Source organism: Lipotes vexillifer, unplaced genomic scaffold, assembly GCF_000442215.2.
Source record: "Lipotes vexillifer unplaced genomic scaffold, Lipotes_vexillifer_v1.1 scaffold98, whole genome shotgun sequence".
NCBI classification, from domain to species: Eukaryota; Metazoa; Chordata; class Mammalia; order Artiodactyla; family Lipotidae; genus Lipotes; species Lipotes vexillifer.
In genome coordinates, this window is record NW_006799611.1 from 3388017 (window position 1) to 3409796 (window position 21780).

The 21780-nt window shown below is 47.5% G+C and overlaps 2 protein-coding genes and 1 pseudogene across 3 annotated transcripts in view; 1 reads left to right on the top strand and 2 right to left on the bottom strand.

Moving 5' to 3' along the window:
- TOR1A (torsin family 1 member A) overlaps nucleotides 1–1760 on the bottom strand; it is a 9705-nt gene extending 7945 nt beyond the window's left edge. The window contains 4 exon segments of the mRNA XM_007471818.1: nucleotides 1–121; nucleotides 774–1013; nucleotides 1016–1136; nucleotides 1707–1760. The exon segment at nucleotides 1–121 is cut by the window's left edge and continues 16 nt beyond it. Coding sequence (XP_007471880.1) covers nucleotides 1–121; nucleotides 774–1013; nucleotides 1016–1136; nucleotides 1707–1760 — 536 coding nt within the window.
- Nucleotides 1761–2264: 504 nt separating this feature from the next.
- Nucleotides 2265–9208, bottom strand: CUNH9orf78 (chromosome unknown C9orf78 homolog). 2 transcript variants are annotated; one of them, XM_007471819.1, is made up of 9 exons: nucleotides 9118–9200; nucleotides 8695–8754; nucleotides 7361–7412; nucleotides 7151–7221; nucleotides 6172–6249; nucleotides 5409–5606; nucleotides 4587–4723; nucleotides 4382–4480; nucleotides 2755–2929 (listed from the first exon to the last, which is right to left on the bottom strand). In XM_007471819.1, the coding sequence occupies exons 1-9, from the start codon at nucleotides 9198–9200 to the stop codon at nucleotides 2838–2840; spliced, it is 870 nt and encodes a 289-aa protein (XP_007471881.1). In that variant the 3' UTR covers nucleotides 2755–2837. The 2 variants fall into 2 exon arrangements, with proteins under 2 accessions (XP_007471882.1, XP_007471881.1); XM_007471820.1 differs by lacking the exon at nucleotides 7361–7412 and having other exon boundaries at nucleotides 2265–2929; nucleotides 7151–7206; nucleotides 8700–8754; nucleotides 9118–9208.
- Nucleotides 9209–9455: 247 nt separating this feature from the next.
- On the top strand, nucleotides 9456–20811 carry LOC103084670 (septin-7 pseudogene; annotated as a pseudogene).
- The last annotated feature ends 969 nt before the right edge of the window (nucleotides 20812–21780 follow it).

A 21780-nucleotide genomic window follows, 5' to 3' on the forward strand; every position in this document is an offset into this window, starting at 1 on the left:
TAGGGAGAGGTGAGAGGTTTCTTGGGCTTTGGGTTGCTTATGAAGCCAGACACAGCATTTAAGATGACTTTCTTTGCAAGATGCTGTCCAAAGAGCTTGCTGTCCAGATCCTTCTGCAGCGCTGGGAAAAACAAAGCCAGTCAGGCGGGGAGGAGGGGGACACACGTGGCAAAACGCAGCCCAGTTTACAGGCTCATGTGAAAGCCAGCAAAGCCCGCTAAGCTCTTCAAGCGTCTAGTTAGACGCGGATGTAGGTAAGCACTTGGCCCAGGTGACCGGCGGGTCCAGCAGGCCCTCCCTCTGCTAGTCCTGCCCGTTCCCGAGCCCTCCTTCCTGAAGAGACCCTTGGCTCCAGTGCCTCCGCCACCAGCGTGAGCCCCTCATCCCCGCTCGGTCCCTCCCACCCCACGCCCGGCAGGAAAAGGGCGGCGGTTCGGCCTCCACTGCTCCGCGCCAGAAGAGTCCCCACCAGCCTTCCCGTCTCCGGCGAGGAAGGAGTAAAAACTCTCTGGAGTTAGTTTCCAATCGTCCACACTCCCAGTTTTTGAGCGAAGGTGCCCAAACAACAGCTGGCCTCCGCAGGTCTCCGACCAAAGTCCGGTCTGCCTGTGGCCGTGGCCCAGGAGCCAGGCCCCATCGCGCACTCCGGTTCCGGGTCCAGCCCCCGCCGGCCTCAGCGCTTCCCGGGCTTCCGGGCCTCCTGGACCCCAGCCTCTGACCCCCGCCCCAGCCCTAGCACCAGCCCCCAGCCTCCAGCCCCCTCCCCATCCTACCGTCCCGGCTGAGGCTCTGCTTCTGGCTGCAGCACTCGGCGAACAGGCAGTAGAGGCGCGGGTAGGAGATGTAGCCGGTGAGGACGCTGGCCAGGGCCAGTCCCAGGCTGATGGGCTCCACCGCCCGCACCGCCAACGGCGCCAGCAGCACCAGGCCCAGTGCGGCCCGGCCCAGCTTCATGCCCAGACCCGCGCCGTCCCGCGCGTTCTCACGCCTACCGCAAACCGGCGCTACCGCCAGACTGCACTTCCGGTCCCTCCCGCCGGGGCCGCCATCTTTGTAGCGGGCGGACCTCCTCCGACGCCGGCGGTCGCCATCTTTGTGAGGGGCACGGCCCTTGCCTGCTTTGGGCGCTGGGGCCGCTGGAGGGGCCAATTTTTTTTTTAATAAAACATTTTTGGGAACAGTTTTACATTTATAGAAAAGTTGACAGGACAGTACAGAGAGGCTCCATATTACCACACCTCCGCCCGCACAGTTTCCCCTATTATTAACATCTTACATTAGTATGTTACATTTGTTAAAATTAATGAACTTATATTGCTAGATTGTAACTAACTAAAGTTTCTTCATATTTCCTTAGGTTTTACCTAACGTCCTATTTGTGATCCGGGAACCCATCCAAGATACCACATTATATTTAGTTGTCATGTCTCCTTAGCTCCCCTTGGCTGTGGCTGTTTCTCAAACTTTCCTCGGTTTTGATGAGCTTGAGAGTTTGGGCGCGGTGGGGGGGGCGGGGTACTGGTCAAATCTTCCGTAGGATCCCCAACTACTGGAATTTGTCTGATGCCTTTCCTTATGATTAGACTGGAGTTACGGGTTTTGGGGAGGAATATACTTTACAGAGATAAAGTGCTATTTTTATAACCTCATATAAAAGGTACATACAGTCAACATGATTTATGACTGTTGATGCTGACCTTCATCACCTAGATAAGGTAGTGCTGGTCAGGTCTCTCCCAGGTAACGATACTTCCACGCATTCATTCATAATTTTGAGGATCGCCTATGGACTCGATCCTGGGGATTCAAGAAAAAAATGAGGCACACCTGATTCCTGCCTTCAGGGGCCTTGCATTCATTCGAGTGAAGGGGGAAAAAAGCTAGAAGAAAATCTAGTTTACAGATGAGAAAACAGGCTCCGAGGCAAACGGATTTGTCCAACGATTTAAGGAAGCTGTGAGCAGGGCTCAGATATGACTCCAAAGCCACACTTCTCTAATCACACAATACCTGCTTTAAATCAGCCCAGGAGTCAACTGACCTGTTCTTTCCTCGTCACAACCTGGGTAACTACCTCAGGAAAAATGGCACAGGTGGGCCATACTTGACAGCTCAGAGACTGGAGCCTGTCCACCTTCTCTCAAACTAAACGAGAAAACCCCTCTCAGTGATTGAATTTTGCTTTTGAGCTGCTCAACCCCCAGGCTCTGAACACATTACCAAGCGTTGGTATAAGAAGACGCAATACAAACAATAAGGCTGGGTCCATTTCATATTTAATACTTAAGTGCTAAAAGTGATGAGAAATTTTTTCTTTCATAATGAAAAGAAACAGATAACTTTGTAAAAGTCAGAAAATACCAGTGTTCCTTTGATCTCAACCTAGATTTTTCTGTCAGCTGGATCCACTGTAAACAGTGACGGATGCATTTCTGAACCCCACTCCAGGTACTTGAAAACAGGAGACATGATTGCATATATAATAGTAATAAAACCACAATCTAAAGGGTATTATCTCGCCCTGAAACACACAACGGTTTCCTCCTGACCCAGGGCAAATATTAGGAGAAAGTCAACATATTTACAAATGAGATTTAATAATGCTCTCAAGAATAGAGTTTGTCCCCAGATAGGAAAACTACACATTGTTTCAAAAGGTTACAAATTCAGTGCCTGAAAAATCCAGCAGGTAAGCAGCAGGACGGATAGAGTCTGTTTTGGGAACTGTCTGCTAGCCAATGAGCAGGCTTCTGTCCAGGAAGCCTTTTATCAGGGGGATAAAGGGAGTGAACGACACTGTCTATACCCCACTTTGCACCTCTCCCCTTTAGCCTCCCTCAGTACCGCCTGTTCATCTTCTTGAACTTCTCGTAGTGATAGTCATCCGTGGCCTTCTCGTTGGCAGGACGCTTGCGGTTGGGAGGGGACCCTGAGAAGGAAAAGAGGAAAAGCTGTTTGCCATGCTAGAAGCCAACAACAGGCATAGCTCCACGTAGGCAAGGACGACCATGCCTGTCTCACTCCCTACAGGAGCCCCAGTGCCTACTCTAGTGAACAGGAACATAGTAGGGCCTCAGTAAGTACCTGTTTTTGGGTGAATAGCAATAAACATGGTGGAGTCAGGTGCCAGCCAAAATATGCTGACTTCAAGGTTAGACCAGGTGAACAGCAGTAGCTACGCTTCATTGAGAGCTTGACAACATACCAGGCATGGCACTAAATCTTTTTAGGCAAGACTTCCTTTCACCCACCCAGCAATCCTAGCAGGGGCATGTTACCATCTCTGCTCAGAGAGTTTAGCTGATTTGCTCAAGGTCACTCAGGAAGTGAAGGTAGACTGAGTTGAATCCTTTGGTGCCTCCAAAGTCCCTGCTTCCTAGGTATTAATAATAGGAAGCTCTTAGGGAATCAAAGGCTACACACCTAAGGTGTTACAGAAAATAACTTCTCAAGTAGGAAGGAAGAAACAGAGCAACAGGCTGGATTTTCAGAAGCCTCAGCAAATTTAGCATTTCCTTAGAATCATCACATTGTTGATGAGAAAGATGACACCGCCTGGTGCTGGTGAGCGCGTGGGAAAAGGGCACTGCTGGATGTTGCTGGCGGGAGAACAAATTAGGATCATTTGGTGAGTTCTCAGAAGGCAGCTTAAGGACATGACATAGGCAAGAATGATCATCATTAAATAGGGAAAAATGGGAAACAACCTAAGCATCCTGCCAGAGGGAAATGGTTAGACTATAGGACATCTATCTATACAGCAGAACGTGATACGGCCACTGAAAGGGAACATGTATTTACTGTCATGGAGAGACAGCCAGAGCACACTAAAAAGCTGTGAGATCCTATTAAGTATGTATACAGCATATGTACAATTTTTAAAAGTGAGCAAGGTTATACACAGTCAGTCCTTGGTATCCCTGGGTTCCGCATCCATGGATACGGAGGGCTGACTGTGGGACTTGAGCATCCACAGATTTTGGTGTCTGCAGCGGGTCTGGGAACCAGTCCCCCACAGATACTGAGGGATAAAAATATATAAAAATGTTAACAGGGGCCGTCTTTGGGTGGCGAAACTATGATTAACTTTTAATTTACTTTTGCTTATTGAAATTTTCTAATTTTTTGAGTATTATATTTGACAGCCCAGTGAATCCTTAGAGCAACCCCAAGTGGTAAGTTTTATTACTATCTCCATCTTAGAGGTAAAGAAACTGAGGCTTGGAAAGGGGAAGGCACATGACCATGGTCCAGAAAATGGACTAGAACCCAGATGCCCTGACCCCAAAGCCCAAGCACCGCCCCTGCCGAGTCCCTCCCCACCTCCACGGGCCCTGGGCAATGGTCACGCCAGGCAGCCCGAGGCCTCTGCTGTACTCACGCTCAGGCTCCGGCTTCTCTGTGTCACCCACTCTCAATGGTCGGGCTTTGGGCTCTTCTTTGTTTCTCCGTATGGGAGCATTGAGCTCCTCATGATAAACTGGACCAAAAGAGACCAGGGGACGGGTCAGACAGACTTTGGGAACCCAGGGACCTCAACCCAATGGCGTGGGCTGAAGCTGCTTCCCCAGAGACGTGACACTTACATCGGTTGTGCTGCACGTAATTCACAGCCATGTTGGTAGGCACAAAGGATGTCTCACTGTCTTTCTTCTTATTCTGCTGCTCTGCCAGCAGACGGGCCTTGGCATCCTCCGTGGAAATGATATTTTTTATTTTAGCACTATGGGGAGAAAGGAGCCACACTACAGTGAGATCATCACACCTCTGGGCCTCAGGCAGAACTGACTAAAGGGGCTGGAAGCCCCCCCCCCCAACTCGCCTGCGGTCTGTCACGGAGCTCTCCCAGCATCGGAGATGCAGGAGTTACTCTCTTCTGATCAAGAGGAAGTTGAGCTGGAGGTCAGGTGAACTGACTAAGGCTCAAAGCTAGAAAGGCCAAAAAGGAAGCGAGAGCCCAGAAGTCCCCCAACTTTCTACCACACCTGAAAATGATTATGACCACTGTATTTCCTCCATAAAAATCCCCTTTTGGAGCAGATGCTTTGTAGTAAAAATGAAAGAAGGATCACGGGGTGGGTGAGCCTTTATCATTGCTCCTGCTAGAATAAAGCAGCAGAATACAAGGACCTGAAGAGAAGAGCTGAAGAGCTGTGAACAAAGGCTAAATAAAAACGTTCTTGTTTTCGGCAGGCAGAGTCCCTTGTCTCTTTAACTACTTCTGACCAACCCTTCAGAGAGACTCCTGGCAACAACCATGTCAGCCTGCCACAGAAGACAGCTTGTGTCTGTGGGTTTCCAAGGAGACAGGTTAAGAAACAGGCCCTTAACTTTTAACTGGAAAGCAGAGAGCTCGTCTTTTCTGCCTAGGGGCGGGAGAGGGGCACAACCGTGGGTCTGAAACGCACTCGATGCCGAGGTCCACCTCCGGGATGCCGCTCAGCATCTGGTTGGACAGCATCTCCTCAGTCTTCTTTGCTGAGGAAACCCGGATGTTTTCCGGCAGTTCGTAAAGGCAGTCCTCTGCATTCTTTGGCTTAACTTTCTGTTCCTCGTGTTCCACAATCCCTTTCCGCTTCTTCAGCTCCGTCTCAATGTACTTCATCCTGAAATGAGACACCCAAAGGCCTCAAAAAGGGGCGTGGTCTTAAATGAGTGGTCCCCAACACTGGCTCACGGGGCCATGATGGCTGATGACGAAGTTGCCATCGTTCCGTGGAGAAGGAGAAAAATAAAAATGACTTGCGTTTTTAAATCGAGCTAAAATTTTTCAACTTAAAGCACCAACATATATTATGAGATTCCGTCCTACCCCACCATGTGTAAGGTTCTTTGAAGACAAAAAGATAATGGTAGATGGTAGTTTGTTTGACAGCCTTGTTGGCAAAATGAAAAATAGGCAAGTCCATTGTTTATCCCTGCAATTTTGGGGGGATGGAACACTACTAGTCAAGGAATCTAAAATTCCAAGAACCACACTTTTAAAGAATTTTTGAGTTTTTCAAAGTTCTCAAGCCTCAGGTGGTGGGGAAAGGGGAGGCAGGGGTGCGAGAGGGGCCAATTTGCTGTCTTTGGATAAGTCTAGAAATGTCATCTGTGACAAAATATCTTGGACTCTGTCTGGCTGGAGCCCTCCCCCAATCTCTTACTGATGAACAGACTGACACCTACATGTCAGCGTCCTCGTCCCTTCGGTTGGTTTCTGCAGAAAATGACGTCCCCAGATGGAGGTCTTCCTCTTCGCTGATCCTAAAAAAAGAGAACAGTGAAGCAGAGCCTCAGAGTCACAGCTAAATGAGGCTGAGTGCGATGTTACATGAATAAAACAAGTATGCAACGAAATGTACAACATCCTATTTATGGTCAAGAAATATATACATATATATGATATGTAAATAGAAAGAACTCTAGGAATATATGCAAGCACCCTGACGGCCCCTGGAGATATCTTGGGGGAATGAGTAGATTCGTTTATATTTCACTTTTGTATTGTTTGTATTATTTTTGTAATTGTTTCTATGTTTTCCTCAAAAAAGAAAAACAACTTCCACATGGGTTTGAAAGACAATATATAGCGGCTTCCCAGGTGGCGCAGTGGTTGGGAGTCCGCCTGCCAATACAGGGGACATGGGTTCGAGGCCTGGTCCGGGAGGGTCCCACGTACCGCAGAGCAACTAAGCCCGTGCGCCACAGCTGCTGAGCCTGCACTCTAGAGCCCGCGAGCCACAACTACTGAGCCCGTGCGCCACAACTACTGAAGCCCACGCGCCTGGAGCCTGTGCTCCGCAACGAGAGAGGCCACTGCAATGAGAAGCCTGCACACCGCAACGAGGAGTGGCCCCCGCTTGCCGCAGCTAGAGAAAGCCCATGCACAGCAGCGAAGACCTAACGCAACCAAGGATAAATTAAAAAAAAAAAAAAAAAGTTAATATACAATGCACCTTTATAAGAGGTGCCTACCCGCATCACTCTAAGTTAACTTTTGAAGAGTTTTTGTTTTCTTTGTTTTTAAACAACATACCGTTTACAAAGCACAAAGGGTACTCCAAGATGTCTCATTAAAGCTGCGGCAGGACCCAGCTCCCTGGGGGAACACAGACCCAGGCAGGGGCTGCAGGTGAATTTGCCTCTCAGCCAGTTTTGCACTTACTTATCTTTGCCCCTTTCCTTTAGTTTCTTCATGTCCACCATCCCACCTGTCTTCATCTGAAAGGGATCATCCTGCAGACAGCAAACACAGCCGAGAAGAAGCATCTATATAACTTGCAGTGGAATTTTTTTTTTTCTTTTAAGAAAACACAATCATCCACTGAAGAGCAGCCACATCTTCCCACTGCCCAGGGGGGACCCCACAACTCACCACTAGAGTGGTCTCTTCTTGTACCTTCTCTCCCACCAGCAGGGCTACAGCACTGAGAAAAGCCAAAAAGTGGGGGAGAGAGAGAGAGAAAGGGCACAATTCAGAGATAAGGAGAAACATTTAGGGTTGCAACATTAGGGCAAGGGTGAGATTTGCAGGGTGAACACTGAAGCTGGCTGGAAAAGCCTACGAGAATAACAGGGTCCAAGAAACACTCTAGATGCTGGAGGTGGGGGTAGTGGTGACGTCAGTGGTACATTTTCCTGTAAAGTCATTTAGCATTATCTTGGCTTAGAAATCTCATTTCTAAGATTATGCCTTCAGGGAAAATGAAGCTGGAGACAAATGCAGGAAAATACTCTTGCAGCCTTATTTGATGGTGAAATTTTAAAAAATGATCTACAGGTCCCAAAATAAGGGGTAAGTTAAATTATGATATGTACATCTGATAGAATATTATGCAGATATTAAAAAGGTTTTTGGAAAAATTACCCACAATGTGGTTGAATGCCCACAATATCATAAGTTGAAAGTACAGTAGTCCCCCTTTATCTGTGGTTTCACTTTCCACAGTGTCAGTTATCTGCAGTCCAAAAATATTACATGGAAAATTCCAGAAATAAAAAATTTGTAAGTTTTAAATTACCAGCTGTTCTGAATGGTGTGATGAATCTCTGCCATCCTGCCCCGTCCCACAGAGGAGGTGAATCATCCCTTTGTCCTGAGTGTCCACACTGTATACACTACCCACCCATCAGTATAGCAAAAAATAACCTACATAAGGTTCAATGCTACCCAGTCTTCAGGTATCCACTGGGGGTCTCAGAACATAGCCCCCGTGGATAAGAGGGGACTACCGAAGAACAACAGAATAAAAGTAAAGCTGTTCATCGTCTTTACAAAAAAGAGAGAAAACAGACAGGAGAAGAACATTAAATGTTAACACTGATCACCTCTGTATGGGAGAATTATGGGTACTGTTTATTTTCATGATTATACTTTTCTAAATTTCCCCAAACTCTTAACAATCAGTGTGCATGTCACAATTAATCACAGTGTGCATTTGACAATAAAAACACTGATCAATGACCTGTTTCTGTACCTCTGGAGCAAACTTCAAGTTCACAAGGCTCGGGGCATGTCCTGGTTAAACATCTGCAAAAAAACGCCTGGACCCCTCCCCAGGCAGTACAAGGTGTGAAGTGTGTCAAGAGAAGGGGCTATGTCTGAGGAGATATTTGTGACAGCGACCGGGTGGGGATGGGGGAGTCGGGGTAGGTGGTGTCTCGGTCATGCCCTCCTCCTCCGGGTCCTCTCCCCCACGCAGTACCTACCTCACCCCGTTGGGCCTCTTCCTCAAGTTCTGCACCTCTCGGGTCTCTTCCAGTTTTAATCTAAAAAAAAAAAAAAAAAAAAAAAAAAAATGCACAGGCTGAGAGACCCTCCACGGAACTCAAGTCAAAAGGCACCTTCGAGGGACATCCCTGCCTCGCTGCCTGCCCGCAGCGGTCCAGAGGGTGACTCTGCGTCTGGACCCACCAACGGGAGTCAGAACCGCTGTGCATGCCAGGGGCACCTCTCCCAACCATGAGACCTTGGGGCGGCGGTCTCATCCCTAGGGGCCTCAATTTCTTCACAGAAGGGGATAACAACCCGGCTCATAATTAGCAATGTTGTCAACAAGGTGCCTGGCCGGTGGTGAGTCCCCCTAGGCTGCCTCTCTCTTCCTGCCCCGTGGAAGCCCGCCGCAAACGCACCGAACTTCCTCTGAGTCCTGCTCATCTTCCTCCGACTCCGAGTCGGCCTGGCGCCGGCGGAAAGTCTTCCCGGTGACCGGCATAGTCGCGCCAGCACCACGATCTAGCCGCCGAGCCCCTGCGCTGAGATCTAGGATACTTCCGGCGCTCAGCAGTGAGATCAGAGCGCCGGCCCCTTCCTGGCCCGGCCCGGCCCGGCCCGGCCCGGTCCGGCCCCAAGCCCTCAGGCCCCGCCCTCGGCCCATACCGTTCATCTGACCGCGCCCCTACCCCTGGCGTTGGCCTCTCCCGATTGGGCAGCCGAGGGGGAGGAGGCGGGGCGCGGCCGGCCGGGCCTCATGACCCTGCGCTGCGCTGAGCCGCGGAAGGCGCTCTTGACTGACAGGCGGAGGTGGCGCGGTTGCTACGGCAGGTGAGTTCCGGGCAGCAGCCAGCTGCTTCAGGGGGCCGGGTCTCTTCGAGAAGGGGCGAGCCCAGTCCAGCTACGGGCCGGCGGGGCCTGGCCCTGCCTGTTACGCAGAACGCCGCGGCCAGGTGAGCTGAGCCTGGGACACCTCCCCCCCACCCTGGCCGCCACCGCCCTGTCCCCTCCTCCAGCCGGCGCCCAGGGGATCCTCTCGGGCCCCAGCAGCCCACTTCGAGCCCCCAGGGGCTCGTTGCTTCTCCGAAACAGGGGCCGCTTTCTCTTTTATTTCTGCCTTGGCCTGACCCAGCGTTTAAAGCACGTGTGTGGCGTCTCGAAGCGCTGACTTGTATTTCCCCGGGGTCTGGGCCCTGACGGGCACTTTTTTCTTTAGGGACAAAAGATGACCATTTCTTAGCGGTGATGAATTAAAGTACCAGCCCCGACTGCCCCGCTAATGATCACTTCCAGCCACTTCTCCCCGAGGAGAGTCGCGTCTGGTGTTTTGAACCCACCCGGGAGGGTTTGAGGGTAGAGGGTGCTTGCTGGCCGCTTCCCTGGAAGCTTCCCTGGCCGCTTCCCTGGAAGCTTCCCTGGCCGCTTCGGGGGCCTTGTTTTCGTCCTTTGTCACGAGGACTGTCTCTCCGGCCTCCGCCCCTTCTACCCGAAGATGCTGAGAGGATTAAGTTTATTTGAAAAATCAGGCATCAACAGACGCTTAGGATATACCTAAATGCATAAATAATGGCTTACAGGACGTCTAGAAAGCCCTTATTAATTTTTCTTTTCTCAATATACTGTCTGTCCTTTCCTTTGCAAGAACTGCCTCTTATTAAGCACTTCTTATGTGGCAGGCACTGGACTCAGCATTATTTCATTGAACTCATCCAACAATCCTAGGAAAGATTCAGTCACTGTTTTTCATTTTGCAAACGAAGACACCAAGGCTCAGAGAGGCAGCATGTGCCTCAGGTAACACAGCTGGAAGGTGGAGCAGGAATCAGTCACTGGCCTACCTCTGCTGCACCTTGTGCACAAAAGAGTTCAGTAAATGTTTACTGCAGGTTCCCTGTTCCGGAAGACCATTCTGAAGCAGGGCAGCATTTCTGGAATGCCTTACTTTTCTCTCAAACAGTCTCCTTGGAGGTTGTTGTTCTCTTCCTTGGACTGAGACAAATAGACTCAGGGCTTGTTGGAACAGCCTTTTGGCTTTGATGAAAAACCATAGTTTGAAAGCCTCCAAGTCTTGCCCTCTGCAGCCTGGTTCAGCCAAACCCAGATGCACATGGAATCACTGGGCACCTTGTCCGTGGTGGCTGAAGGAGAGGCTCCTTGGGAATTGCTGCAGGAACTCAGGGAGTCGACGTCTGCAGCTCTCACGCTCTCAGAGTTGGCTCCAGTTTTGCCCTCCCAGCAGCACTTCCACCAGGGGTACTGGACAGCACTAAGGAGAGGGCCACAAGGCCAAGGACATTTCTGGATCCCCCTCATCTGACATCGCAGGGAGAACCATCTGGTACAGATGCACTGTCCCCGCTGGCCAAGACCACTGATAACCTCCTGGGCTGTAGCAGATCTAATTGAGACTTGTTTAGCAAAAGTAATGCTGAAAAGTGGCAGCTGTGAACCTGGCAGCGTGTGGCTGGGCTGAGGGGCTGCAGATCCTCTTGAGTTTTGCTGGGCCTTTTTGGGGATGGGATGAAACTGCTTCTCAGAGGGAGCCTCTGGGAAATCTGGGTTCTCTTCGGTTCAGAGATAGACCATGTCTTAGTTTGGTTTGAGAGCTTGGTTCCTGAAGGAAATGTCCAGCTTTGGCTTGTGTTTGGGTTAGTGTGCTGGCTCCTTTGTGGAGCCAGGTGAAATGTGGGCTTGTGTCAGTGAGCATTCATGTCTTTGGGATCCAGCAAAATGATTGCAGTTCACAGCCTGGCCATAGCAAGTATTCAGTGAATGTTTGTTAGACTGGTTTACTTATTCAGCAGCTATTTACTGAGCTTTCAGTATATGGAGCAGGCACTGTTTTAGGTGCTTGAAGAATATCAGGAAGCAAAAGAGACTAAAGACTCCTGAACTAGTGGACTTTGTGTTCTGGTAGCATGATAAGTATGTAAGTATGTTAGAAGGTGATGCCATGGAAATAGGAAAAAATAGAGCAAGACAAGGGAATTGGGTGGGAGGGAGGGTTGACTTGCTAATTTAAGTTGGTGTTCTGGTTTGCGGTTTGGTGGGTAACATGACAAAGCAGCGGACTGAATTATAGGCCCTGGGTTCAAGTACCAGTTCTGCCAGCTTGCTGTGTGAGTCTGGCCAGGAAACTTCCCTTCTCTGAGCCAGTTTCCCCACCAGAGTCCCTGCTGTGCCGTTTACTGGCTGTGTGACCTTGGCATGAACCTCTCTGATCCTTTCCTGCTTGGTGGTTTTAGGGGTCCTAGTCTGAGTTTCTGCTTAGACCTACTCCAGGGTTTGCAGCTTCTCAGTGACTGTGGCCAGTCACTGCCTCCCACCCGTTAAGCCCCAGGAACTGCCAGCGTGGGGCAGCCACAAACCCCATTAACAGACTCTTTTGGACCCCGGAACAAAGTGCAGTACCAGGTTTCGGACCATGAAGAGATGTTATCCTAAACTTAAGGAATTTAAGTTGAGCAGAAAAGTGCTGTGTGAAGAATGACTCAGAAGAGGTACTCGTGAGGGAGGCCAGGGGAAGCTACTCTGGGGGTGTGGGGGTGTGGGTTCAAGGATGTAAAGGTCATCCCCACTCCAGTCTGGCCAGGGCTATTTGGGAGCTGGTAGAGCCGACAGTTCAGAGCGCTGACTTTGGGGCAGGCCGTCCTGGGTTTGAATCCTGGCTCAGCTGCTCAGTAGCTGTGTGGCCCCCTGCCAGTCACTTCGCCTCTCTGAGCCTCCGTCTTTTCTCCTTTAGTGGTGGAGGTGGAGATGGATTTAGTTCTCAATGTTGCCCGACCTCCAGAGTGGTTGTGAGGATTTAGTGAGGTCTAGTAGTACCCGTTCCAGTACACCGGGCCACTCTGGGCGGTGGCAGGCAGGGCTTGGCAGGGAAGGAGGTTTGAGGGTCCTGCTTTGAGAGTCGGAAAGATGGTTGACTTAGTGAATTAAGACTGATTAAAGGAAGGGATGTATCTGGGATTTGGGGAAAATGGGGTTGCTTGGAAGTAGAATGGAGAGAAGGCATGAGGGAGGAAAGAGATACGTGTTCTATGGGGCGGAGGGCAGCATGGAGGGGTGTGGGCACAGGTGTGTGGGGTGTGGGGTGGCCAGTGTGGTGGGGATCAGGGCAGGTGGGGTCCTTGTGTTGGGGGCGGGCTTGGTAGCATCACCTTCCCATCCTGAGGAACTGGGCTCTTAGGTTGCAGGAGGATGTAGCCAGAACCCCTAGGAAAGTGATGAGTAATGAGCGCCTGAGGCCTGGTCGCAGCAGCTCTGCCAGGCCCAGATGTGCTGCGTCACTGCCTGCGCTCCTGCGCAGGGTTGAGGTGGGTTACTTTCCCCGTCACTCCGTGCAGACCCCGGGGAGGGGGAACATGCCTGCCCTTATTCAGGATGAAGCATCTTGGAAGTCTCATCTGGGGCCTGCAACGGGTGGGCTCAGTGCCAGACCTACCGGCCTGCCTCCTTTCTTCCTGCTTTCTCATCCCCGAGAAAGGAGGTGGGTCTGATGGGTCAGGAGGGAGAGGTGCCCTGGGGTCGCCGTAGTGGAGGCGCAACCCCTCTGGCTGGCATCTCGGGCGCTGGCTGTGGGCGGTGATTTCCAACAGCACAGCGGAGCCGCGGCTCTAAGAGGGCCCATTCCTGCATCCAGGCCTCTCAGCAACACAGGTATCTTTCCCTTTCAGTCTTTATTAAACGCCTACCATGTGCACTCCATTTATTTGCACAGAGGGAAGGGTGGGAAGGGCTGTGAAGGCGGACCCCACCTGGCTCACTTCCCACTGCACCGCTTCCTTGCTCTGTGGTCTCAGGCAAGTGGCTTCCTATCTTGGAGCCTCCGTTCTTCCTCCATAAGATGAGAAACATTGGTCCTTACCCAAGAGTGTGTAGTGAAGTGCCGGGCATCGTGCCTAGCTCAGAGTAGGCACTCGAGCTTCTGCTGTTGAGTTAGGGTTACTTTTTCCGAAAGATCCCTCCCTGCTCCCAACTTAAGTGAATTAAAGGGACTCTTTCAAAAGTGTCTATTTTGAAAAACATCAAACTTATAGAAAAGCGAAAAGAATAATAAAATGAAATCCCACTTATACCCTTCACCTGTATTCACCGATTATTAATATGTTTATACACTCATTATCACCAGAATCATTATTGCTGATCTATTTAAGAGTAAGTTGCAGATATCATGACCCTTTGCCCCTAAATATTTCAGGAGGAATTATCTAAGAACAAGGACACTGTAATACATAACCAGAAAATGGTTTTCATCTTCAGAAGCTTTAACATCGATGTAATACTATATCAGTTTCCCAGGGCCATAAAGTCCACAGACTGGGTGGCTTAAACAACAGAAATTTATTTTCTCACCGTTCTGGAGGCTGGAGGTCCAAGATAAAGATGTCAGCAGATTTGGTTTCTTCTGAGGCCTGTCCTTGACTTGTAGACAGTGACCTCCTTGCTGTGTCCTCACACAGTCTTTTCTCTGGGTGCATCCTTGGTGCCTCCTTGTGTATCCAAATTTCCTCCTCTTATAAGGACACCAGTCAGGTTGGATTAAGGCCCACCCTAAAGACCTCATTGAACTTAATTACCTCTTTAAAGACCTTATCTCCCAATAAGATTACATTCTGAGGTACTGGAGGTTAGGACTTCAACATATGAATTGGTGGGGGAACTCAACTGGGTCCATAACAAATACTGTTATCTAATATGTAGTCCATATTCAAATGTGTCAGTTGTTCCACTAATGTCCTTTTCCCCGTTGATCCAGGATCCAATTTTGTCAAGTCTTTTTAGTGCCTTTTCTCTGGAACAGTTTCTCAGCCTGTGTTGAGAAAGGGAATTGATTTGCCTAGAAGCAGAGGTGCTGGCTGCCTTGGGACAGGAGCCCTATTTAAGGATTTGCACCATTCCCTTGGGTCTCTTTTCAGGGCTTTACTTTGATGTGAAAAGCACCAGGAAGTGAGCTTGGATCTTTAGAAGTGTCACTGAGAGCCAGAACTGCGTTAGTCACCTGCTGTGTGTCATACTTGGTGGACATTATACATTTCTCGGCTGGGCTGGTCGGCCTGCACTGTCCTGGGCAGTGGAGCCCTGAGTGAAAAGCTGATGCAGGCCATGCGACTTATGTTCCTACCAATCTCAGTTTCCAGATCTATAAAACATGGCCAGTAACACAATTTTTAGTACTAAGCATTTTTTGAACTTTGTTGCTGTGCAGATAAATACAAACTCTGAGCCGCCCTGCAAGTCCAAGTGATCAGAAGTCATTAAATCCTTCCCATGGGGCTTCCCTGGTGGCGCAGTGGTTGGGGGTTCGCCTGCTGATGCGGGGGACACGGGTTCGTGTCCTGGTCCGGGAGGATCCCATATGCCGCGGAGCGGCTGGGCCCGCGAGCCATGGCTGCTGAGCCTGCGTGTCCGGAGCGCTCCGCAACGGGAGAGGCCACAACAGTGAGAGGCCCACATACCGAAAAAAAAAAAAAAAAAAAAAATCCTTCCCATGCATTGCCCCACTTCATCCTCTCAGTTACCCTAGTTGCTGTCTTTGCAAGTGACAAGAGCAAGGAGCCGAACTCAGGGCTAGCTGTCTCCATAATTGCCTTGTGTGATTACAGACAACTCCGGGGATGATGGGTGTGGAGCAACTGACATGTAGTAAGAGCACAGTGGAAGGTGGCTCCCGTTAGTAATTATAGCATCCTTTGTGGCTGCACACAGGTGCCCTGGTGTTGAAACAGGGAACTCTGTGCCCCATGAGGGCAGGGCCCGGGCCTGGCTTCTTTCCCATCACCCTAAGGAGGTCAGTGTTGGTTGGGGACCAAGATAAAACAAAATGAAAAACTTAAGACGGCTGGGATCAGTAAAGTATGATCCTTGCAGACTCATGCACTTCAGATGTTTCAGGTCCTGCGTGGACTATTCAGCACCCAAAGTTTTTGGTACTACCACTTGACATTTCCCTGTATTTAAACTGATTTTTTAAAACTTAAAGTATAGTTGATTTACAATGTCGTGTTAGTTTCAGGTGTACAGCACAGTGATTCAGTTATACATACATACATATATAGGTGTGCATAGGTATATATATGTGTGTATGTAGGTATATATATATCTAGGTGTGTTATATATATATATATATATATATATATATATATATATATGTATTCTTTTTCAGATTCTTTTCCTTTATAGGTTACTACAAAATATTGAGTATAGTTCCCTGTGCTATACAGTAGGTCCTTGTTGGTTATCTATTTTATATAGTAGGGTGTGTATGTTAATCCCAGCCTCCTAATTTCCCCTTTGGTAACCACAAGTTTGTTTTCTATGTTTGTGGGTCTATTTGTATAAAATGATTTTTAACCATTAACTTTTTAACTAATGTTAGTAAACCTTAAACTTTCTATGTTGCTCATACACTGTTGAGAGGCACATAAATTTATATAATCTTTCTGGAGGAAAATTTGTCAATATATATCTAGTGCCTTCAAAACACACATTTTGACCCAGTAATTTTTCCTGTAGTCAAAGATGTAGTCAAAGATTTATATTCTAAAATATTCCTTACTGCCATATATCTAATAACAAAACACATACACACACACACAAATATCCTAAGTGTCCAACAGTAGGAGAATGGTTAAGTAAGGTATTGTAGAGCTTAAATTGTATGTGGTGTAATGTTATTCAGCCATTAGAAATGAAGTTGTTGAAAAGAAGTCTAGTGATGTGGGAAACGTATATAATATAAACCAAAAAAATCTGTATACAAACTATATCTGTCATAGTCTGGTTTAGTTTTAAAATTTATATATTCATACATATGAATAAGACTTACCAAAGCAGTAACCAAATTTTTTTCTGTATAGAAGGATTACAGGTGATTTTTATTTCATTTTATGTTTGTCTGTGTTTTCCAGCTTCTATGGAGGTGAATATTAATTTCATTAAAACCAAACAAAAATGCCATTTTCTCTTTGCAGGATAGGTAGGAGAAGATGAAAATTTTTAATCCAGAGTGGAAGTTAATGAGGCAAAAACAAAGGTGTTAAGAGCAAATCTTCCGAATGAGTCACAAGGTGACGAGTTGTACTTTCAAGCCATCCAGGTAGCGGCTGAGGCAGTTCCTCTGTTGGGGCTTCCGGGACCACTCAGGAGCTGCTGCCCCTCTCTGAAATGGCCCTCAAGTGTCCTGTTCACACGCTGTGGGCCTGGAGAGCTCCAAGGGATGAGGTTCTCCTGCCCAGGGTGCTCCCAGGAGTCTGCAGACAAGCACGGACAGACGCAAGAGGGGCAACCCCACATACCGAAGAGGCTGGACACATGCTCCTCTTATTTTCGAAACTTTCTTTTTGTGGTACGCGGGCCTCTCACTGTTGTGGCCTCTCCTGTTGCGGAGCACAGGCTCTGGACGCACGGACTCAGCGGCCATAGCTCACGGGCCCAGCCTCTCCGCGGCATGTGGGATCCTCCCGGACGGGGGGCACGAACCCGTCCCCTGCATCGGCAGGCAGACTCTCAACCGCTGCGCCACCAGGGAAGCCCTTATTTTCGAAACTTTAAAAATTATACTTAAAAGTAACCTATTAGGGTCTACGTTACAAAAGCAACACGAATTCGTTGCAGAAAATGCAGACAAGCAAAAAAGGAGGAAAAGAAATCACATGACTCCATCCTCCCAGAGATGAGGAGGGCACCCTTTCTGTAGGTGCAAAAACAAAATTATTTTACCAAAATGGAATTTTACTATAACAGCGTTTTATAACTTTTTGACTTTTTTTTTCCTTTTCCATTATGGTTTATTACAGGATATTGAATATCGTTTCTGTGCTATACAGTAGGACCTTATTTATCCATTCTATGTATAATAGTTTACATCTGTATAGCTTTTTGACCTCCGATTCATTCAGCAAATATTTACGGAGAAGTTACTGTGTTCCAGGTGCTGTTTTAGGTATTTGGGATACAACAGTGCATAAAACAGATCCCTGCCCTTAGGGGGACTCACATTCTTGAGGAAAGATAGGAATTAGACAAACAAACAAAAAACCCCAGCAGTCTAGTGGTTAGGACTCTGCGCTTCCACTGCAGGGGACCCTTGTTCAATCCCTGTTTGGGAACTAAGATCCTGCCTGCTGTACAGTGTGGCCAAAAAAAAAAAAAAAGGATAAATGACCCAAATGATTATAAAGCATGCCAAGTATGGGCCAGGATGGGCAGAGGGCCTTTCTCGAAAGAGAGTAGTGGGGTAGGGTGGGACTGCCTTCAGTGGGGTGGCCAGGGTACCTGGTCAGGGGACAATGAAGCTGAGAACTGAAGGATGAGAGAGGGAGAGATACATTGAGCAGCATGGCAGGGCACCAGTGGGGACCAGTGTCCTTCCTGGTCATTGAGTATTTTACTTCATTATACCCCGTCCCAGCTTTTTCAAAATTTTTTTAATGGTGTCATACTATATGTATTCTTATGCAACTTATTTAAAAGTTATTGTATTTTAATGTAGTTTTAAAACGTCAGTAGAATACATATAACATAAAATGTACCATCTTAATCATTTTTTAGTGTACAGTTCGCTGGCGTTAAGTATATTCACAATGTTATGCAACCATCACCACCGTCCATCTCCAGAACTTTTCCATCTCCCCAAGCTGAAACTCTGCACCCACAAATCAACTCCCCATTCCCCCTACCCCTGACAACCATCATTCTACTGTCTGTCTCTATGGATTTGACTCCTCTAGGGACCTCATATAGGTAGAGTCGTACAGAATTTGTCCTTTTGTGTCCGGCTTATTTCATTTCGCATAATGTCATCTAAAACATTCCAAGACCATAGAAAGTTCTCTCTTGCCTCTTTGCAGTGTAGCCTTACCTTCTGCCCCAGGCAACTACGGATCCAGTTTCTATCACTGCAGATTAGTTTCGTCTGTTTTGAAATTTCATAAAAGTAGAATCATATAATGTGTACTTTTTTGTTTCTTTCACTTCTTTTCCTCAGTTTAATGTGTCTGGAATTGATTCATGTTGCTGTGTGTATCAGTAGGTCTTTCTAATGCCATGTATTATTCTATGATATGAAAATACCAAGAGTTTGCTTCAGTCCCCTGTTTGTTGGACATTTAGGGTCTTTTCAGTTTTTGGCTATGATGTATAAAGCTATTATGAGTGTCTGTGTACAAGTCTTTGTGTAGATGCATGTTTTCATTTCTCCTGGGATGATATCTAAGAGAGGAATTGCAGGATCCTATGATAAGTATAAGCTTAACTTTGTGGGAAACTGCTAAACTATTTTCCAAAGCTTTTTATACCATTTAACACTATCAGAATATATGAGAATTCCTTTACAAATTCAGCAACAGCTGGTAACGTATGTTACTAGTTTTGGATATTCTTGGGTGTGTGAGATGTTATCTCATGGTTTTAACTTGCGTGTCTCTGATGGCAGATGATGTTGAGCGTGTTTTCGTGGGCTCGTTGGCCGTTCTTACTTGGTGAAGTGTCTGTTCAATCATTTGTCCGTTTAACAAGATTAGACCATTTACCCTTTGGGGAGTTGTAAGAGTTCTTTATATATTTTGGATATTTGTCAGATACAGGTTTCGTGAACATTTTCTCCCAGCCTGTAGCTTGTCTTTTCATTTTCTTAACAGCATCTTTTGAAAAGAAAAAGTTTTAATTTTGAAAAAGTCCAGTTCATCAATATTTCCTTTTATGATTAATGCCTTTTTGTGCCCTGAGACCTTTGCCAGCTTCAAAGTTGGCAAGATTTTCTCTGTTTTTTCCTCTAGAAGTTTCAGAGTTGTAATTTGTTTGTTTAGAGTCTGTGATCCGGAGAATTGGTGGGCTGTTCCGTGCCCAGGCGGGTCCTGGAGGGGCTGTTGGTCAACGGAAGGGTCAGGGTGAGGTCCGGGGCTGCGGTGGTGGCTCAGCAGACGGACCTTGAGGGCTCCGTGGGGTTTGTAGGTCTCCCACATCAAGTATACAGCAATCAGTGAAGAGAGCGGTTGAATTCACACTTAGGGTTCTACATTAACCAACTCGTTATTCCTCACGGACTTGTATTCTCCAGAGCATCCAGGTCCTTCCATAGAATAAAAAAGACCGTATAGGTGGAACAATCCAAAGTTTTCTTCAGAGAAGGTGGTGTTCAGTTGCTGCTCACAATAGTTGATGCCCTGGGGTTTGGAGATGCAGTTGGGCATAGTAACTGCTGACAGCCTGTTACTGACTGCATTGATAGCACATGCGAGGACCACCTACGTGCAGAATCTCGAGTGAACAGACGTTAGGCGCTGGACAACAAGATGCAGTGTTGTTTACACTTCGTTGCTCCTTCAAGACATGGACTTCAACCATTGGATATCGAGTTTATGAAGTGCATGAAAAAGTGAGTATTATCCCACTCATTGCCAAAGCTCACACCAGAGAAGTGCCAACAGTTTAGAAAACAGATGATGAAAGAAACCCAAAACTATAAAATTAAAATACGTGAATTTCCAGAAACAGATGATGATGAAAAATAAAAACTTGTTAAAAACATGGAGGACTGTTTACCTCTTGCTGTGGAAGGTAGCAATACTGTCATGAAGGTTAATGGCAAAAGGGTCAGAGGAAGGCAGTATCCTTGGGGTATTGCTGAAGTTAAAAGTGGTGAACATTGGGATTTGACAATTCTAAGAAATACGTTGCTAAGAACACACATGCAGGACCTGAGAAATGTTATTGGTAACGTGCACTATGAGAGCTACAGAAGCAGAAAACCTGCAGCTGTGACTTACAGTGGAGTTGATAACAACAAGAACAAAAGGCAGCTTCCTAAGAGCCCCCTGGCACAAATGGAAGAAGAAAGAAGGGAGCGTGTAGCTAAGATGACGTTGGAGATGGAGCAGGTGTTGGAGATGAAGGCCAAAGAAAAAGTTCAAAAGCTGAAGGACGTCAAAGCTGAGCTCCAGCGGTGCCATGAGCAAATGCAAAAGAATTTGGAAGCACTGCACAAAGAATTGGAGGGAAAATGTCATCAATTTGAAGATGAGAAATCAAACTGGAAAGCTCAACAGTGTACTTTCAAACAACCAAACTCTTTGAGAACCATGGAAAAGAATGAGAAGAAAGGGAAGATCTTGTAAACCCTCTACTGACCACCAATTACATAAAGTCTGTGATTCATTTCTAAATAATTTTTGTATACGATATGTAGGGTAGGGGTTAAAGTTCATTTTTCTTACCATATGGATATCATTGTTCCAGTACCATTTGTTGAAAAGATCATCTTTTGCCCATTGAATTATATCAGTACCTTGGGATTTCCCTGGTGGTCCAGTGGGTAAGACTCCACGCTCCCAATGCAGGGGAGCAGGTTCTAACCCTGGTCAGGGAACTACATCCCACATGCCACAACTAAGAGTCTGCATGCCGCAGCTAAGAAGTCCGCACGCTACAACTAAGAGTCTGCATGCCGCGGCTAGGAATTCTGCATGCCACAACTAAGACTTGGCACAGCCAAAATTAAAAATAATAATGAATTATATCAGTACCTTTGTTGGAAATCAGTTGACAACAAATGTGTGGCTCTAGACTCTCTACTCTGTTCCCTTGAGCTGTATGTCTGTGTTTGAGCCCATGCCACACTGACTTGATTACTTCCTTTATAGGAAGTCTTAAGTGGTATAAGTCTTCCAACTTTGTTCTTTTCAAAAGTTGTTTTGGCTATTCTAGGTCCTTTGCTTTTCCCTATAAATTTTATTTTATTTTTTTTAAATGAAAAATATTTATTTATTTATTTAGACTGTGTTGGGTCTTCATTGCTGTGCACGGGCTTTCTCTTGTTGCGGCGAGCAGGGGCTACTCTTCATTGCAGCGCGTTGGCTTCTCATTGCGGTGGCTTCTCTTGTGGAGCACAGGCTCTAGGCGTATGGGCTTCAGTAGTTGCGGCACGCGGACCCTAGGGTGCGGGGGCTTCAGTAGTGGCGGCACACGGGCTCTAGGGCACACGGGCTTTGGTAGTTGTGGCACACGGGCTCAGTAGCTGTGGCTTGCTGGCTCTAGAGCGCAGGCTCAGTAGTTGTGGCGCACGGGCTTAGTTGCTTCACAGCATG

Excerpts from the sequence above, each read along its gene's own strand:
- CUNH9orf78 (XM_007471819.1), bottom strand. The coding sequence starts at position 9,200 with ATGCCGGTCACCGGGAAGACTTTCCGCCGGCGCCAGGCCGACTCGGAG. Across the intron at positions 6,250-7,150 it reads AAGGAAAGGGGCAAAGATAA|GATCAGCGAAGAGGAAGACC; the intron begins GTAAGTGCAAAA and ends CTCTTTTTTTAG. Across the intron at positions 4,481-4,586 it reads TTACGTGCAGCACAACCGAT|TTTATCATGAGGAGCTCAAT; the intron begins GTAAGTGTCACG and ends CTTTTGGTCCAG.